A 19752-nucleotide genomic window follows, 5' to 3' on the forward strand; every position below is an offset into this window, starting at 1 on the left:
AGGTTTTTCTATGTAACAAACCTTTTCCAACCTAGCAACTTCCAGATGTTTTGAGCTGAGACTCCCATCATCCTTCCCCAAGAATCCAAGTTGATGGCGTTCACTGTCTCCTGCGGGAAGGAGTTCCGCAATTTAACAATGCAACTGTGTTAAGAAGGGCTTTCTTTCATCTCTCCCGAATCTTCCAACAGAAGCCCTGAAATGGCTATTCATGCTTGCATACGCTTCCCAGGGGAAGGCTGTACAACAATTTTATTTTCCTATAAATATGCATACATCTGCATCATGTATGCCTGAATTAATACAATATGATGCATGGCAAAGTCTCCTTGATCATGCTTCTAGGACAAAAGGAAGCGCCAGAACCCCATGAGCCCCGCCCACTCCCTCGCCCCGCCCACAGCCCCTCACCTCTCCGTGCCCTCGCGACGACGGTTGCCCCTCGATACGTCCCGCCCGCTACTGCCTAGAGGCGATGTCCATTGGCTGCGCCTACGCAGGGCGAGATGTGGGGCTCCGCCGCGGATTGGCTGGAGCTGTTTTCCGGAAATGCCACTCTCTCTTTCTCCCCTTCTTATTCCTCGGCCCCGCCAGCGCCGCTGAGGGGCTTCATTCGCCGCTAGGCTCGCTGCCGCCATGAGCCGGCGGGCCTCGGTCAGCGACTGCCTGCGGGACTGGGAGGAGCTGCAGGACGGCTTCCAGCGCGTGCAGGTGCCGCCCCCCCACCTTCCCGGGGAGGGGAGGGCAGGATAGGGGTGGGGAGGTGGCGGGAAGTGACATAATGGGGAGGGGAGTGACGTTACTCGTGCTGCGGGTGAGGTGGCGGGACCTGACCCCCGGGGTGGTGGTTCTAGCTCGGTATAAAAAGATAGAGGTATTCTAGGCATGTGCAGAGTGCCTTCCCCCTTTCTCTCTGTGTAGCAAGAGTGCCTCTGGGGATGTGCTGAGTGACTTTGTGTGTTGAGTGCCTCTGGGCATGTGCAGAATGCCTCCCGTGTTTTATGTATATCTGTGGGGCGAGAGCTCTTTGGGCGTATGCATAGTCACTGAGTTGATAGAGAGTGCCTCTGGGCATGTCCAGAATGCCTCCCCCTGTGTGTTTATAGCAAAATGTCTATGGGGGGTGCTGAGTGACTGTGTGTGATGAGTGCTTCTGGGCATGTACAGAGTGCCTGTCCGGCTTGTGTGAAGAGGATAGCAGCTTTGAGCATATCTGGACTCCTTTGTCTCACTTGGGACTTTAGAAATAAGCAGAAGTTTGCATCCTGCTTTTCCTCCAATGTCTTTTGCCCACCCCAGTTTTATCTTCACATCTACCCTGAGGTAGAGTGTGCAGAAGAAATGTGTTTGATTGGTCCAGGGAAACCAAGTCAGCTTCATGGCCAAGCGGGTCTCCTGAGTCCTTGTCTGAACCTTCTTAACTACTACGTCCATGTGCACGTGAATGTGAAGAAAGTGCCCTTCCTTCTTTCTTTCCTCCTTCTGCTGTGTGTGAAAAGTAAGCAGCATTTATGAGCATGTGTGGAGTGCTTTCCTATCCCATCCATAACTTTGAAGAGGAGCACATTCTTGGGCATGTGCAGAGTGCTTTCTAATTCTGCTCCCTCTGTGAGATGGAGTGCTTCTGAGCATGTGCACAGTGCATTCCCTGGCAACACGGTTGAAGCTACCAAGGAGCACATACAGAGTATCCTTCCCCAGTATTAAATAAAATCAGTTGAACAATAGGGCTTTTAATCAGTGGCTACTAGTCCTGATGTTTAAACCTCATTTCTAGTATCAGAAGCAACATGACTCAGAACACAAAATTGCTGGGGGGGGGGGGTCTTGTAAGCTTTTCAGAGGCCTAAGAACCTAAGAAGAGCCTGGCGGCTGGATCAGGCCAATGGCCCACCTAATCCAGCATCCTGGCCAAGCAGTTTTCGCATTGAGAAGCCTGCAAGCAGGAGCTGAGCACAACAGCCCTCTTCTCACTTGTGATTGCCAGCAACCAGCATTTAGAGGCAGGCTGCCTCAGATGGTGGAGGTAAACCATGGTTGTTGTTGTGGCTAGAAGCCTCAGATAGCCTTTTCCTTCATGAAAATATAGAGCCACTGTCAAAAACAAGATGATGGTCTTAATAGGTAGACTGTACTTGTCAGAGCTGCCCCTAGGTCCCAGCTCACAGAGGACCAATGCGAGGCTGTCGTTATGTACAAAAGTCTTTATTGAGGTTCAGTTTCCATTTCAAAGCCGCAGCGCGCAGCTCTACGTCTTAAACCCTAGATCAGCGAAGTCCCGTCTGAGTCTCCTCCCCTCTGACACCAGTTTAAGATCCTAGCCCTGCTCCACCTTTTCCGCTGCTTTCTCCTCCTCTGGGTCCTCCTGCCCACTGGGACATCCCCCTTTCTGGACTCTTCTGACGCTGAGTCGCTTAACTCCTCCCCCTGCCTCCGGCGGGCTTTAGGACCCGGTTCCCAATCCTCATTCTCTGCTGTCCCGCGCTCCTGTACATTTGAACTTGCCTCTCGCGCCAACCCAGTGACCTTCCTCCTGACCGTTACACTACTTCTGTCACTGCTTCCCTCTTCCGGGATACTGGCCGGATCTGACCTCCCCTCCGTTGTCTGACTCTCCGGTGGAGGTGTGGTCAGCCCTGCCTTATCTTCTCTCCCTGGTGGGGAATGCACTGGCCCCGATCCTTGGGACTCTTCCCCCCCACTCTGCTCTGGTGGGGAAGCTGGTCCTGATTTCCAACTACTGCTCTGGGAGTCCCTGCTGCCCCCTTGCTCCTGGGGCGTTCCCCTTGGGAACCCCCTACCCCTGGCCACTGGCGCCCCCTTCTGTGAATCTTCCGATTCGCTGGAGAGGCTCATGGAATCCCTCGGTCCACTGTCCTCTTCTCCTACGCTCCCCTCGGATTCTTCCCCTTCGCTCTCCATCTCCTCTCTTCCCTGTGCCTCTGCTCCTGAGCCCCTGACAGTGCTAGACATATTATCCTAATTATTTAGTTTCATCCCTCTTGGGACCCTTGAAGTAGCCATCCCCTCTTGTAGCTCGGTTGTTTATAATCCGTGCACACAGTCCTGCCTTACAGTGTCTGCTCAAATGTTTTATACAGCCCAAAAAAAACCAAAACGTCCTGCAGCAAGAACTGGGACAGAATTTGTAAACGATGCTGTACTGTATTGCAACATGATAGCATCTTCTGTGGTTTTTTGGAGATGTACATAAGTTTGCGAAAGAGTGGATCATGCCATTTCTAAGATAGGGCTATCCACCAGCAATTCAGAGCATAAGGGCATAATGGATCTTCTAGATTCCTTCTCTAGAAAGCCAGCAAGAAGGATGTGAGCACAACTGCCATTCAGATACATTACTGCCCCCAGCCATGGAGACAGAGCATAGCCATTGATAAAAAGGTAAAGGTAAAGGTACCCCTGCCCGTACGGGCCAGTCTTGACAGACTCTGGGGTTGTGCGCCCATCTCACTTAAGAGGCCAGGGACCAGCACTGTCCGGAGACACTTCCGGGTCACGTAGCCAGCGTGACATCGCTGCTCTGGCGAGCCAGAGCCGCACACGGAAACGCCGTTTACCTTCCCGCTGGTAAGCGGTCCCTATTTATCTACTTGCACCCGGAGGTGCTTTCGAACTGCTAGGTTGGCAGGCGCTGGGACCGAGCAGCGGGAGCGCACCCCGCCGCAGGGATTCGAACCGCCGACCTTTCGATCGGCAAGTCCTAGGCGCTGAGGCTTTAACCCACAGCGCCACCTGCGCCACCTGGGGCCAACACCTGCTATCAAATAGCCATTGATAGCCTTCTCCAATAATTTGTCCTATCCTTTTTAAGAGCCATCTAAGTTGGTGGCCATCCCTGCCTCCTGTGGGATTGAGTTCCATAGTTTAACCATGTGCTGAGTGAAGGAGGACTTTTTTTTACCTGTCCTGAATCTTCCAACATTCAGCTTCATTGGATGTCCACGAGTTCTAGTGTTATGACAGGGAGAACAACTTTCCTCTGTCCACTTGCTCCATGTAATGCATAATCATATAAACTTCATGTAGTGTTTTAAAAAACCCTCATTTAAAAACCCTTCAACTTCAAAAAAACATTTTAGTTCATCCAGCTGGGGCTGATGGGAGTTGTAGTCTGGGTAATACTAGGTCAGGGGAGGCTGCTTTCACGGATCAAAATATTTCCAGATTGCTAACTGGTTGATTGGCTAAACTTCACAGCCATAATTGATGTTGTTTTGTTTGCACATGTTATCTCATGGCAGCACTGTCAGGTTATTTATACGCTGTGGACATCTGGCTAGTGGCCATCTTTGTGTGCCCTGTGAGTTAATGACTGAGGAGTGTGGCATTAAAGTCATTTTACGTGCTCACCACAGAGATGCAAGTGATCTCTGGATCACCCTGGAATCTGGAATAATTACGACACACCTTTTTAATGACCACACTGAAACTTAAATAATGGCAGAGTTCATTGCTCTGTCTCTCTGATGTACATTTGCCTCAGATGAAAGTTTATTCTTCTCTCTTGCAAAATGCAACGAATTAAGCAATGCCTCCCCTTTTCCTTGAACCAAGAGGCTCAGTTGCGACAACTCGCTTTCCCCCTTTCTATGCGTGCAGGAGGAGGCGAGTAGAAACTTCCATTTTGTTCCACTCTCAAGTAGAGGCTTTGTTGCCTTTGGGGACTTTCAGACAGAAAGCGTAGATAGAAAGAAATGTGTTACAGTACGTACAACCAAGCCTGCGTATATAGATTTTAAGTGGGTAGTGCAAGCAAACACCTTTGCAAACACTGCCAAAAATTTCCTGGGAGTAAACCCATTGCAAATGAGCCCCCCATCTTCTTTTTGTCTGTTTAAGGCAGCCTTTGCCAACCAGGTGCCCCCTCCCCCAACCCTTTTGTATTCCAACTGTGCCGTTGGTCACGGCAGTAAAAAAACAAGCTGAAGGGCACCAGGCTGTCGAAGAATGGTTTAAAATGTTACGTCTCCACCCCCACCCCTTCCTCTTGTTATCATGATCCTGGGGCTGGGAGCAGCGGTGCCCAAATCCTGACCTAGGATGGCAGCTTTCAAAGCCGGGCTTGGGGATGCCCTTTGAGGGATGCTGGAACTGGGACAAGAGCTTCAGCTGGAGGTGCTGTTAGGACAGGTGGCTGATCTCCGGTATTTATACCAGGGCGACCCAGAAGCTTTGCACTGCTTCCTGATCACGGGGGCCAACACTGTGCAGCCCCTGCTCCCCTGCTGTGTCCGAGACCCTCACATGACCCCTCGCTGTGCTGAATCCCACCATTGGGCTGAGAGAATCTTGGTTTGCTGTCAAAGTGTGTGCGCATGTGTTGGCCTGAGTGGTTAACTGGTGGTAATAATAATAATAATAATAATAATAATAATAATAATAATAGTAATAATAATAATAATAATAATAAATACCCTGCCCATCTGGGTGGCTCCCAGCAGAACAGAAAAAACATGATAAAACATCAAACATTAAAAACTTCCCTAAACAGGGTTGTCTCCTAAGTCCTGACTCATTCAAGGGAAGAGAGAGAGCCTGTGTGGTGTAGCGGTTCGAGTTTCGGCACCAGGGTTCAAGTCCCCACTCAGCCACGAAGCTCAATGGGTGACCTTGGGAGGGTCAGTCTCTGCCACTCAGCCCTAACCGACCTCACAGGATTGTTGTGGGGATTAAGTGAGGAGCAGAGAACCATGAACATCACCTTGAGTGCCTTGGATGAAAAGGTGGGATGTAAATGCGATAAATGATAAAATACATTGGAATGAGGGTGATGTAATAATGAAACCTCCCTTCCCCTTAAAGAGGTTTTAGGCTGCAGCCTCAGTTGACACCCTCCCCCCCCCCTTTCTCTCCTTCCTGGCCAGGAGACTCACAGGCTGTACAAGCAGAAGCTGGAGGAGCTGACCAAACTCCAAGATGGGATTTCCAGCTCCATCAGCCGGCAGAAGAAGCAGCTGAAGGAGCTCTCTCTGGCCCTCAAAAAGTATGTTGAGGGCAACTGCAGCAGCAGCGCCTGCTTCCCTGGGGGAGGTTGCCGTGGGTCAATTTGTGGCTTGGCTACTGGAGCCATCAGGACCGCCTGAGCGTTGCTGAGTCAAGCATCGCTTGAGCAATGTGGGTTTAGCAACCAGGTTGGCAGGGACTGTCATCTAGTCCTGCAGCTCGCAACCTTTTGGGTATGTCGACTCACAAGTCCAAATTTATTTGGTATGGTGACCCGTCAGTTGTTTATTGCCACGAGTGTCAACAAAGCAAGATTATAGGCCAAAGGAAACCAAAAGGTGTAGGAGGAGGTATTCATCATACCAGTTAAGGATTGCAAGCAACAATTATATTCTTTTTATTAGACCATTGCTAACAACCCCACAGTGCAAAAGCAGGGTACAGTATTCTGTCACAGCATCAGAAAGCAAGCAAACAATAATAAGAGGAAGAAGTGGTAACATGCCAGCAAGAATCAAGGTATCCATTTTCCCTGAACTGGCATGGAGGGTGAATGTTGGGCATCTAAGCCTGAAGCGTAAAGAATAAATTCTCACATTCTGAATCCTCTGTCCCTCTAGTGACGGCATGTGATCTATGTGTTATTTCTTCCACAACAGCCAAAGTCCATAAGTTCTTACACTGCAAAGAAAAATGCAGATTTTTCAAGGTTTTCCCTTTCTGGGCTACTGAAATTGTAGTTAACTGCCCTTCTAGCTCATCATGAGACGGACACGGGGACTTAAATCCACCACCATCACTGAAAATACTGAAAATATTATCCATCTATTATCCAGTATTTAAGATTTCAACACCACGAGGTCTGGAAGCTTTCATTAACAGAAGAGCGAATTAATCAACCAGGTTAACTGGGTGATTAAATCATGAGCACCTTTCCAATCAATTAGGCTATGTGTCATTTACAACACATACAGTTTTAATGCAAGTACAAAGATCTGGAGATCTTAGGAGAGGCCTTCATCCCATGTGTGAGAGAAGGGAAAGTGCTTTTTATACGATGGTGATTGATGAGACACATGGAAAAATATCCCTTTGAAAAAGCACATGTTTTCATAAATATTGTGAATTTTTGTATGCAAACATTTTCCAGACTTCATGAACATAGATCAGGGGTACCCTGTTTTGCTTTTTCAAAGAGGGGGCCCGATTTGATGAAGTGACCATGCGTGAGGGTCAACCAAAGTTGTTGAGCTTTTTAGGATGTTTCCCAAAAGTTGCTGAGCTTTTTTTTTGGGGGGGGGGGATTTTACCACATAACTTATATTGCCACGGGGGCTGCATTAAAGTGACCAGTCATCCAGATTAGGCCCCTGAAATGGACTTCAGACATGCCTGACATAGATGGATCTCTTTCTTGGTCCACAGCCAAATCCTAAATTAACTATTACAATAAACTATTGTATATTCTGACATTCGAGGGACTGGTAGATGGGGTGTTTTATCTCCTGTTCTGCCTGACCCTCTTTAAATAATAGGATAGCAGCTCCGCTTGGCTTCCAGTTACACTGCAAGAGCCTTCAAGATGTGTCTGTCCGCTCTCCCCAGTGAGGTCTTTGGCACAAGGCGTTTGATGGATGATTATTTGGCTGTTTGTTTGAGGTGTGTTTCTGCTGCTGTTTCATTGGGCTTTGGATGGTTGCATGACTTCTCTTGTGCTGTTTTGCCCAGGTGCAAGTGCTCTCTTGCCGACAACAATGAGGAGGAACCAAAGGAGTCCTTCCAGGAGCTCCAGAGCATGATCAAAGAGCGGCAGGATGTCTTCTTTGAAATGGAGGCCTACTTGCCCAAGAAGAATGGGTAAGGGCCCATGCCCTCTATTTGTAAGAGCATCAGAACTCTGCTGTTCGACCAATGAACGCTTCCAGAGCGGTTGCATACAATCAAGCAAAGAGAGGGGGAAGCAAAACTCAGCTGCCAGTTCTTTCCAAGTTAAATAGTACTTATAATGAATGGAGGTTAGCTCTGGAAGTCCAGCAGCTGGGAGGTTAATGGGACTGATGGCTCCCACCCAACACCCTTTTTCTCAAAAGTGGCCCACCAGATGTCTCTGAGGGAACTCACTTGAAAGTAGCCTTTCAACCTGGTTGGTTGTCTGGTTCTGAGTTTTTTATATTCTAAGGGAGACTTCCTTTAGAAAGAGAGACTCCATTTTAGCCATTTGCAGCTGACTGCTGTCAAGAAAACAGGAATATGTTCCTCCTACTGTGGTCCTATATCAGGGGGTGGGGAACCCTCCAGGTGCTTTTGGACTACAGTTCCCATCAGCCTTGGTGAGTGGTTGGGGACATCGGGGGTCCCAAATCTGGAGGGCCCCCAAATCCCTCAGTCCTGTCCTAATTACCCAGTGTTTGTAATGAGTGCATACACCTCTTTACAATTCTGCTTTTGACTGTTTTCATAGCTTAGCATTTCATACCCTAAACGCAAGCAGGCCTGAGACTTCATGCAGGAGAAGGCTGTCAATGGCTCTGCTCTGCCTTCACAGTCAGAGGCAGTAATGCTTCTGAAGACCAGCTGCTGAAAACCACAGGAGAGAGGAGAGTTCTCTTGTGCTTGTATCCTGCTTGTGGGTTTCCCGCAGGCATTTGGTTGGCCACTGTGAGAACAAAATGCTGGGCTACATGGACCACTGGCCTGATCCAGCGTTGCTCTTCTTAAGCTCTTAGGACTTGCATTTTTCATGTCTCTTGTGCAACACAGCAGACTGCCCTGCAGTCTGAGATGTTGAGTGCACTTGGCGTGTGGGAGCAGTTTGACTTGGGTGTGTGTGTTGCAGAGGTGTATTTAATTATCTCTTCTTTCTGTTGTGATCCAGGTTGTACCTGAGTCTCGTGCTGGGGAACGTGAATGTCACTCTGCTCAGCAAGCAGGCAAAGTAAATGCTGATCTCCTAACGCTTTGTTTCATTGCTTGCCTTGTGGTTTGCACTCATATAGACTATGAACTTGTTTTTGGGGCGGGTTTGTTTGTCTTGTTGAAGGCTGAGGTTCTTGGAATGCCTGGTGCCATGCTCCTTACCCAGTGCTGCTGCCTTTCTTCCACCTGACGGTTGGATGGAATTGCAGAATGCTTGTAATCGGGGCTACAGGAAATGTTTGTAGCTGAAGGAGAATTTGGAGACTGGAGTGGGCGGGGGCAGAGAGATGGGACAGTCAGCTAGAATTCTGCACCAGCAGAAGCTGAATTCTGTCGTTTGCATTAATTATGCAAATAAGCAAATGCTTGCATGATTTCTCATTTTGCATGCTTCTGTCAAATGCTACTATTCTACATAACTTCTGGTTTTGCTGCTTATATGAGGGGCACACACGTTGAAACCCACCATCACTGAAAATCTTAGGCATCCATTATTCAAGATTTAAGATTTCAACAGGCCTTGCTCACCTGCGTTCCAGTGTGTTTTGCCACCGTGAGGACTAAAAGCTTCATTAATATAATAGCTACAATGCTTAGCTGATTAATCAATCAGCATAACTGGGTGATTAAATCAAGAGCACCTTTCCACAGAGTTAGAGAAGGGAAAGTGAGATGGTAATTGATGAGACACATGGAGAAATGTCCTTTTGAAAAAGCACATGTTTTCAGAACTATTGTGTATTGTATGCATAATTTTTCCAGGCTTCATGAACATAGATGAATCTCATTATTTGTCCACAGCCAAATCCTGAATTCAGTTGCTTGCAAACTCTTGCAACTGATAGAGTTCACTGAGTCTCACAATTTTCCAGCTTCTTCTTCAGATGATCTCTTTCGCTCGAATCCGCAGTGGCAACAGATAGCCTTCAACAATTCTTGCAATTCCTGAAATCTCCTACCACAACCCAGATAGTTTGCTGTAACCTGAGCCCTTTTATACACAAAGTTGTATGCCAGATCTGCCCAGTAACACAGATAAGTCACAGGATGCCTGCAGGTGCATTGTGGGGACTGAAGCATCTCTACTGACTCATGTAGAATTAACCCAGTAGCTGCATTCCTCAGCGTACCTGGAGAAAGGCATCTTCCATGATCTTAATGCCTAGGCAGGTTCGTTTGGGGGTTGGCCAAGCCTGTGTCCCAAGCCACAAAGAAAAGCTTAGGCTGAGCCTTGGAAGCTGGGTGCTAGGCAAAGTCCATTCACTGCTCTGCCTCCCTGTTCTAGGTTCAGGTACAAGGATGAGTATGAGAAGTTCAAGCTGTATCTCACCATCATCCTGCTCATAATCTCCTTCACCTGCCGGTTCCTGCTTAACTCCAGGTGAGTCTGCGGCAGCCTTGGATTGGGACCGCACTGCTAAAAGTGAGCCATCATTCCTTTTTTGCCCCTGAAAAAACTATTAGATTTTCCATAATTATAACAAATATCACATAACAAAATGACAAACGAAAACAAAAACAAAAAAATACATCAAAGACAAAACAATAAACAAATAAACAATAAAAACAAACTTAATTCTTTAAAAATCCAACCTTATAATCATCTTAATTGACTTCCTCCAGTCCCTCCCTTCTGAGTTTCCTTGTAAATGAATGTAACAATATCATTTCCAATATCATTATTAAACTAAAATATCTCCAATTATAATCCAACTTACTCACTTTTCTTAGTATTTAAGTCCCATTTATTCAATTATATCCTAATTTAACCCTAGGCCTATTTGCTACTTTCAAGTAGTTTCTAATTTTTTATATTACAATATTTATTCAAATAGTCTTTAAATTTCCTCCAATCTTCTAAAAGTGAGCCATCATTCCTATCTCTGCTCGCCTGAATGACATCCCTCTGAAGCAGTGGTTTTTCTTTCTTCCTTAGAGCATTTGCACCTTGCTCTTTGGCCCCAAAGGCTTCCGGAGAGCCTTATGTACAATCAGTTATAAATAGGAAAGTCCATTCTTGCAGGCTTACAGTCTAGAAACACCACCACCACACAAGGAAAACAGGGAGGAAGAGAAGGGGGGGACAGAAATCAAGCTGCGGAACCCATTCTTAGAGAGTTGTTCTCATAAAGGCCAGCCAGCGCCATTCAGGATTGGGAAGTGCCTGATGGAGCTGGTCTTTTGGCAAAGCTGATGGAGCGAATCATGCTACTGCCCATCTCTCCCACTGATGCAGCCTGATGGGCTGGCCGCCCCCAGGCACCAGTTGAGGGTGAAGAGGCCTGATAGGGCCAGCCTGTCACAGCAGAGCCGACGGAGGGAGCTGCCCATCTCTCCACTGAGGACTGTCTGATGGACTGGCTGTAACAACCCGAGGTTGTTAAAGGTTGCAGGGTGCCTTGCAGGCAAAAGAATGAAGACCAGTACGAACCCCTTCTCTTCCACCATGCACAGTAACCCTTTCCCTCTCTACTGTTTGCTGCAGGGTGACGGATGCAGTCTTCAATTTCCTCCTGGTCTGGTACTACTGCACCCTCACCATCCGCGAGAGCATCCTGATCAACAACGGGTCCAAGTAAGTTGTCCAGACCCACTGAAAGCTCTGGAGACAGAGCTGGTAAGATGATGAGCCAGGGCAGTGTCCTCTGACCTTTCCAAGACTTTCTCCAAGTCTTGCTTCTTGAGATCAACCTTAACCGGCAGTGCCAGGAGCAGAACTAGGGATTCTTGTGCTTACAGAGACGGTGGTAGGATAAGAAGCTGCCAGTGGTCCAGCTGGCACAGCTGTGCCTGCAGTGATTGGCAGCAGAAGCCATTCCTAGACCTTCCGTCTGACCCCTAACTAGAAGGGCTGCAAGATGGAGCCTGGGATCTTTTCCATGGCCTCTCCTCATACAGCTGTATATTTTGGATAGTTGCTTCTTTGCTATGCATTTGGGCACCTCTTAAGAGATCTTAAGCTCATTCATCATGATACTTCCTGAGATCAAGGAGAAGATATCCTTCCATGATTGGTTGCCATTTTGAATCAAGATAGCAGACTGAAGCTTTCAAAACTGCACCACTGGTTTCAAAACGGTACTGATTTTTTATTTATTTTTGTCACTTAGCATGCACAAACAATGCCAGGCTGTTAGCATTAATATAAATGTTAACAGCCTGGTTGTTTGCCTATCTCCTCTAGGACCCTTTGTGACTCACACTGATAGGCATGTTTGGGCAGGCTGACATTTCAAAGACAGCACCTGCACGTTTTGCCCCTTAACTTTTCCTACAAAGCCTGGAGACTTCCTTTTTTTAAAAAAAAAAAGAAAGAAAATGAAAGCTGAGAGTCTGGGGCACGGGCACCTGCTTGGTCACCTCTGAGCCAAGGTGTTGCAGGTTGCCACTGGCTGTTGCATCTAGCGGCTTGATAGCCCTCCTTGGAGCCACATTGCAACTGCCTGTTGATGTTCCCTCGCCATCTTGAGGAGGAACTCCCAAGCAAGTATGCTGAGCTGCAGGGCTTAAAGTTAACACTCTCTTAACAAAAGTTCCCTCCCCCATCCCTTGTGTTTCTCCAGAATTAAAGGCTGGTGGGTTTTCCATCACTACATCTCTACCTTCCTCTCCGGCGTCATGCTGACTTGGTGAGTCCTCAGCTAAGCATCCTCTCTGTTGCCATTATATGATGTCCTGGTGGCCATCAGTGGTCCCCTGTGGCTCAGAGGCCCAGCTCACATTCACCTGGATTTCTGAATTCAGTATTGGGGGCCTAACTCCCTCTTGGGTGACACCAAGCTGGCTGGCCCCCTTCATTTTATTTGTTGCGCTAATATCCCACCTGTTCCTCCAAAGAGCTCAGGTTGGCGTGCATCTTTCGCCCCTACTCAGTTAATCCTCACAATAGCCCTGTGAGGTGGGCTGGGCTGAGAGGTGGTGACTGGCCCAAGGTCACAACTAGTGAGCTTTGCGGCTAAGCAGGGATTTGAACCCTGGTCCAACACTCTAACCACCACATCACACAGGTTCTCAAGGTTTTGTTTTCTTCCAGTAGTCATTTTAAATAAACATTTTCTGATTTTTGTAGTTAACTGATTTCATCTTCTGCAAGGTTTCTTGTAACCTCGTGGGATGCTGCTTAGAAACCATGGCATTAAGTAGCGTATAAATTGTCCCAATAAATAATAGCATAGGAAGCCGACTTTTGCAGAGTCGGACCCTTGGAGATTTCAGTGATTGAACCTGGGACCTTTTTGTATGCAAAGCACAAGATCTATGGCTCAGCTACAAATGTTCCCTTGTGCCGAGAAAATGTAGGTTTGTGCTGTATATTTCAAGACTGTGAATGTATGGTTACACTGTACTGCTCAGTGCGCTCCCCTAGTTAAAGCCATCACTGGTGGTGGAAAAGATCATATCCTGCTTCAGTGAGTTCCATCGGTTAAACATATGTACGTAGGAAGCTTACCTAGCCCAGCATTGTTGGAGGAAACTCTCTTGAACCTTCTTTGAAGCTTTCATCTGTTGTGCCCGTTCTTCATTTTCCTGTTGACTTGTTTTGCTGCAAGCATTGCCATTAAATGGAGTCAGGGAGCAATTTTGGCCCAGCAGGCCAGAACTTTATCTGAATCACACCACACCACACCAGCCAATTTTACAAGTGGGTAGGACCGCCCATCAGATGATTGGCAGGTGTGTGGTGCCGCCCACCTGTCAAAGTTGCCTGCGAGATGGGTGGGGAGATAGCAACCAGGTAGGATTGAACTCTAGGTGCATCAGCTCCCACACTTCGGAACTCCCTGCCTGTTGACACCAGTCAGGCACCTTCCCTGTGCTCTTTTCGGTGCTTGCTAAAAACATTTATGTTCTGGAAAGCCTGTCCAGATATGTAGAAACTTACATATGTTTTAATCTGGTGGTGTTTTTTTAGCTTATCACTGATTTTAATTCTTATTTTAATGTTTTGTATAGCTGTTTTTTTTACTGATTGATTTTATTCCTTTTTTTAAAAAAACCCTCTGGTTTTCTTTAACAATCATAGACTCAGAGAACTGCAGAGCTGGAAGCAACGCACAGGGTTATCTCGTCCAACCCCCTTCAGTGGAGTTGAAGCCTTAGATGGAGTTTTCCACCTACTTTGGGCTGCATTCCCAAGCAACCCAACTCCGAGAAGACCTGGTCTCGGAGCACTGGGGGTCTCTATTGGCCTCGCAGCGTTCCTTCCAACTCCACGGTTCTATGAGTCTATGATTGTTAGAGAAAACCACAAAGTGGTTTTCAAAAAAGGATAAAAACAAACGAACAAAAACCCCCTCAAAGTGTTATATAAATTGTATGAAATGAATACCTGCTCCACAACGGGAGCAGGTTGTCACAGTTTGGGGGCCCAATTTGGCCCATGGGATGGAGGGTCCCCACCCTGCGCTAGGAGAATGGGTTATACATTTCTAAATGAGCATACTTTTCCTTTTCTCATTTTCTCTCTCCCCCCCCCACCTGATCTCACTTTCTCGGTGTCCTTGCAGGCCAGACGGTCTCATGTACCAGAAGTTCAGAAATCAGTTTCTCACCTTCTCCATGTATCAAAGTAAGTGAAGCTGCCCACAAGGAAGCAGGAAGGTTACCCAAGAGCTCCCTTGAGCCTCAGAACCATGTGGGTGGGGCAGCATGCTCAATTAGCCAAGCACGTTTTCAGAAGTGGGCTACGTGAACTAATTTCAGTAGTGCTAATTTCAGTGGTTCCATTCCTGAGTAGGATACAGGCCTCCAGTTCCACACTAACCACTACACCACGCTGCCTCTTTATGATTCAAACTTTTGTCCCATTTCTTAGCAAGCAAAAAAGTCTGTTTAAAAGAACAAAGCTCAAATTCCCAGGACCCTCTTGAAAAATAGGGAGTTGGAAGGGACCCAACAAATTATTATTATTATTTTTACCTCTGATGCTCTGAAAATCTTTGCAACATCTGAGAAGCCAGGTTTTGGAATTGGCCTTCCAAGCCGCCCGCGACAGTGACCTTTCTCACCAACTCCTTCCGACAGGCTTTGTCCAGTTCCTCCAGTATTACTACCAGAGCGGTTGCCTGTACCGTCTCAGAGCCCTGGGTGAGCGGCACACCATGGACCTCACGGTGGGTAAGTGGCATCTCTCGCTTTGGCCTCCTCTCCTCTTGCTGAGGAGGCAAGCCTCTCCAGGCTTAGGAGAAGCCCAAGCTTAGGAGAGGCAAGCTTGTCACCCTTCAAGCTGTTCTGCATTCCCCATCGCCACTTCTGGCTGGCGCTGTTGGGAGCTGCAGTCCAGCTGTGAGATCATCGCCACTGCTTAAGACTCCTGCCGCAAGGTGTAGTGCAAGAAATGCAACCACCCCCCCTTTTTTTTCTTTGCTCTATAAGACGCGCTTTTCCCCTCCTAAAAAGTAAGGGGAAATGTGTGTGAGTCTTATGGAGCGAATGCAGGCTGTGCGGCTATCGCTGAAGCCAGAACAGCAAGAGGGATTGTTGCTTTTGCTGTGCAGCAATCCCTCTTGCTGTTCTGGCTTCTGGGATTCAGAATATTTTTTTTCTTGTTTTCCTCCTCCAAAAACTAGGTGCGTCTTATGCTCTGGTGCATCTTATAGAGCAAAAAATACGGTAGTTTCACTTCTCTGTAACATACCTTTTTTTTCCTGCCACCCACAGAGGGCTTCCAGTCCTGGATGTGGAGAGGCCTCACCTTCCTGCTCCCATTCCTTTTCTTTGGCCAGGTAAGTGTGCCGTGGCATCTTGGGGGAGGGCATCTAGGAATGGTGGGATGTCAGGGACTGGACTGAGGGAGATGAGACTGAGGAGGATTGGTGGAGATACCCCACCCTCCTGAACTTCCCAGAGCAGAGGAAGGCAGTACGGTGGTACCTCGGAAGTCGAACGGAGCCCGTTCTGGAAGTCTGTTCAACTTCCAAAATGTTCGGAAACCAAAGTGTGGCTTCTGATTGGCTTGTGAAAAAGATTGGCTTTGTTCTTATTTATTCAATTTATATGCCACCCTTCGTCAGAAGCCCACAGGGCGTTTTTACAAGGTACGCCGCAAATAACATAATGTCATATTGATGCAACATAAAAAAATAAAATTATTATAAGGAGTGCATAGTACGATGCAGATTCTCCTAACAGCATAAAAAGGAGAGAAAATCAGCAACACGGTATCTCAGCTGCAAAGGCAGCACACAAATACAGAAGTTTCTCTGAAAGAAAGCGACCCATATCTCCCCTTTTCCTTTCCCCGCCTCTCACCCTGGGAGATTTTCAATCCCCTGACTCTCACTCGGGGTCCTTCCACCAACCACCTGTCACTTTCACGTGACATGGAAACAGTGGGGTATTATTTATTTATTTGCTATGTTTACACCCCCCCTTCCTCCCCCATGAGCTTAAGGTGGTGGTGCAATTGGGTCTCCTCCCTCTCCATTTCGTCCTCACAACAACCCTGTGAGGTAGGTTAGGCTGAGAGAGGCAGCAAATGGCCCAAAGCCACCCAGTGAGCTTCGTGGCCGAGTTGGGATTTGAACCCTGGTCTCCCCATCCCTAAAGTCCAGCACTCTAACCACTGGTCCACACCGGCTTGTGTAACATGTTGCAAATAAAATCAATGTCTGTGCTCCCTTCTCTTTCCCCGACTCTTGTAGTTCTGGCAGCTTTACAATGCACTCACCCTCTTCCAACTGGCCAGGCACCCAGAATGCAAAGAGTGGCAGGTAAGAGCTCCTTGGGGCAGAGCGCTACTTTTCCCTCTCTTGTTTTAACCCTGTGAAACGTTCAGAGGAAGCTTCCATATATGCCCGGCTAGGCTAGGATTGTCAACACTGACCCTCCTGAGGACAGAAAGCCCTTCTCTTTTCTATCTCAAGGCCTGGTCCCCCCTTTGAAGGCTGCTTCGGGGGGGGGGCGCTGGGGAACCTCTGGGTGGAGCCATCATTTCCAACACCAGCCTCCCATAACTCCTTTCCCCCTTCCGTACGAGGGGCAGGGTGTGTGATTTTGGTTGCTGCTGTGTGAACCAACCATGGGCCTCTCTGCAGGCCAGGTGCAACTTATAGATCCTATTCAAAAAGAAAACTAGCAAATTATTTAATGAGGAAGTGAGAACTTACTCCAACAGACTTTTGGGAACTGATTGCTTTTCATGAAAGGGCTGGTGCTATGCTGTTTTTATTGTACTTATGTGTATGGTTTTCAATAGATCTTAAAGTTTTGAATTCTATTGGTGTTTGGTTTTTTTAACTATTTTTGAAAACTTCTTTAGCTGTTCTTATTTTATCTGTAAGCTGCCTTACATCCCTGTCAAGGAAAAAGGCAGGATATAATTATTTTTTGATGGGATAGATGGTAATGCAATTTGGCTAAATTAAACTTTAGCTGTGATTCCTGCATTGCAGAGGGTTGAACTAGATGACCGCTGCCGTCCCTTCCAACTCTACAATTCTATGATTCTATAAATGTCCTGCTTTCACCGGGGGGGGGGGGGGGCATGGACCTTGAGCCAAAAGGCAAGTTAAGACGAGGGGGGGGGATAGGGGGATACACAACTTGCTGGAGCTCTGGAAGCAGGATGTAAAATGAGGGCAGAAATAGAGGTTCTTTTGAACAGCTCTTGGAACAAGTTCAAACAAATGAGATTCATCATGCCACACTCTGGTCCTCGACCGCAGTAAATCGATTCATTCATCGTGTTGGGTCTGTGACAGCTTCTTGCTTTGGATGGGGACAGGATGTCCACTCATCTCCAAGAACTACCACCTGGGAGAACTGCTGGGGTGACCCCCTGCCGTCTCCCCCACCCACCCTCCTGGCAGGGCAAAGTCTCACCAAGTCTTAAATTCCTCCTGCAGGTGCTGATGTGCGGCCTCCCCTTCTTCGTCCTCTTCACCGGCAACTTCTTCACCACCCTGCGTGTTGTTCACCAGAAATTCCAGGACAAGGCCAAGGTGGAGTAAAGGGGGCGGGGCTTGCGGGGCCTGTCCCACCCCCCCTCTCCTTGTCCTCTCCCCCCACCTTCACCCCCGCCAACAAAACTATATTGCCATCTGGTGTTCTGCCGTTTTTTCCGCCTGGCTGGAGGCAGCGCTGGTCCTGCCCCAGCTGGTCTTGAACGGACAATCCACTCAGCGCTGTGCGCAACTCTCCCAGAGTCCACTGACTTTGAACCAGTGCTTCAAACAAAGCGGCGTGTGAATGGGCCAACTCCTGCGCCCTTTTCCGCCAAGGACAGGACCTCGTCCTCAACGGTGGGAGGAGATTCTCCAGGATCATAGCAGCATGCTGGAGGCCTAGAGCGACCCACTTGGACATGACTCTCTATGGTACCCTTGGGCCCAACCCTCCTACAAGAGCATGCGATGGATTGCCAACAGCCGCCGTGCTCTTTTCTAGCAGACTTTTAACAAGGAAGCAGGTTCAACTGAGGCCACAGTATGTATTAAGTAGTGAGGATGTTGTGCGGGGCCTCCCCTGCCCCATTTTGAACCACCTTGCAAGAGAAAGAAGTCTTTGCCTTTGCCATACAGAGCACCACTTCCTGCCTTGGAGTGCTGCTTGCTCTGCTTCTCAGAAGGGACCCTCGTCCTGTATCCTTGTCCACTTTCTTACATCCTCAGGCCAGGGTGCATGGGTGGCAGAAGGGAGGCTTGCCCCAGCCTTGCACGCAAGCAACTTTCCCCCTCCTGTGACCCAGGAATTGTTCTTGGCGGTTGGCCAGCAGTGAGAAGTGGATGGCATGCCTCCGCTGCTGAGGGTCCGGCGCTGCCATTGTTCAGAAGCCTCCAAAGGCTTTCAGGAAAGTGGGGATTAGGAAACAGCATGGTCTGAATTTGCTACGTGATGGTGTCGTAGGGGGGCAGTGTCTTGTTCAAGCTTTGTGGTGTCTTTTGTGTGTTTGTGTGCATATCGATGTCTTCAGGAAGCTGGGAGAAGCCGGTCTGTGTCACAATCGTCTTAAAGAATGTACGCATGTCGTATTAAAAAAAAAGGAAAAAACCTATTGGAATAAAAGAAAAAAAGGGAAATGCTTTTGGTGCCTCTCCTGCCTTTCAACCAGCAGGGGAGAGGAATGGGTCAGGGTTTTGCACAGTCTCCATTGCAATTGCGAGCACGGTTGGCTTTTAATGGGTCCAGCTGAACAGGAAGGCATATTTTGGGCCATTGCATAGTGATGAGAGACAAGAGATGGGACATTGGGTGGCTTTTTACAGCAAGGTATCTGGGCAGCAAGAGACAAGGATAGCTTCCTTTGCGTGCCTTTGCATTTGGAAAGAACTCTTTCCTCTCTCTCTCTCCCTGCCTTCCTGTGATGGGAATGTGTCCTTGAAGTGTGATCATGCCTCTTGCTTGCGTAAGCATTTTTAAAAAACCACCCTGATTTTGGGGGAGGGCAGTACAGTCTACTAGGCTGTTCTGCTCGTACCCACTTGAAAAGATTGCCCGAAGCAAATGCAGTCCTCAGGCTGAAAGAGATTCCTGTATTAAGGAGGAGTCTTGTGCAAGTGGCCAAGGCACCTCTGAGCAGGAGCTTCTGGGAGAGCGTCAAACATCTGAGGGAAGTGCGGAGTTCAGCTTTCATTCATTCTTTTGAAGCAACGCCTCCAGTTCGCAGGATAGCAGGTCTTGCCCATCTGCTGCAGTCCTAAAGCAGCCAGCGAGGTGGCTGTGTTGAATTTCTGCTTTATCCTTGCTCCTCCCATGAAAGCAGCATATGTGAAATAGTAAAAGGAAAGAGAGAGAAAATGCAAGTGTTGTTCAGGTTGTGCGATTTTCGCATGGGATGCAGTGTTTTGTACAGGACACAGAGAGAGTGGCGTTAGATGTGCTTTGCCTGGAGAAGGGAAGACTGAGAGGGTGACCTTATAGTCCTCTTCAACT

General features: G+C 48.0%; 1 protein-coding gene across 2 annotated transcripts; it reads left to right on the top strand.

Moving 5' to 3' along the window:
* Positions 1 to 549: 549 nt before the first annotated feature.
* On the top strand, positions 550 to 19610 carry TMEM120A (transmembrane protein 120A). Of its 2 annotated transcripts, XM_079955818.1 has the most exons (12): positions 552 to 711; positions 5886 to 6004; positions 7693 to 7821; positions 8840 to 8899; positions 10166 to 10261; positions 11366 to 11455; positions 12444 to 12509; positions 14388 to 14449; positions 14905 to 14997; positions 15541 to 15605; positions 16524 to 16592; positions 17727 to 19610. In XM_079955818.1, the coding sequence occupies exons 1-12, from the start codon at positions 637 to 639 to the stop codon at positions 17829 to 17831; spliced, it is 1029 nt and encodes a 342-aa protein (XP_079811944.1). In that variant the 5' UTR covers positions 552 to 636; the 3' UTR covers positions 17832 to 19610. The 2 variants fall into 2 exon arrangements, with proteins under 2 accessions (XP_079811945.1, XP_079811944.1); XM_079955819.1 differs by lacking the exon at positions 8840 to 8899 and having other exon boundaries at positions 550 to 711.
* The last annotated feature ends 142 nt before the right edge of the window (positions 19611 to 19752 follow it).

Source organism: Podarcis cretensis (assembly GCF_951804945.1).
Source record: "Podarcis cretensis genome assembly, chromosome: 15".
NCBI lineage: Eukaryota > Metazoa > Chordata > Lepidosauria > Squamata > Lacertidae > Podarcis > Podarcis cretensis.

What these genes read in the sequence shown, in the direction of transcription:
- TMEM120A (XM_079955818.1), top strand. Translation starts at nt 637, where the DNA reads ATGAGCCGGCGGGCCTCGGTCAGCGACTGCCTGCGGGACTGGGAGGAG. An exon ending in ACGGCTTCCAGCGCGTGCAG is followed by an intron (nt 712 to 5,885) that starts GTGCCGCCCCCC and finishes CTTCCTGGCCAG; the next exon opens with GAGACTCACAGGCTGTACAA. An exon ending in CTGCTCAGCAAGCAGGCAAA is followed by an intron (nt 8,900 to 10,165) that starts GTAAATGCTGAT and finishes TCCCTGTTCTAG; the next exon opens with GTTCAGGTACAAGGATGAGT.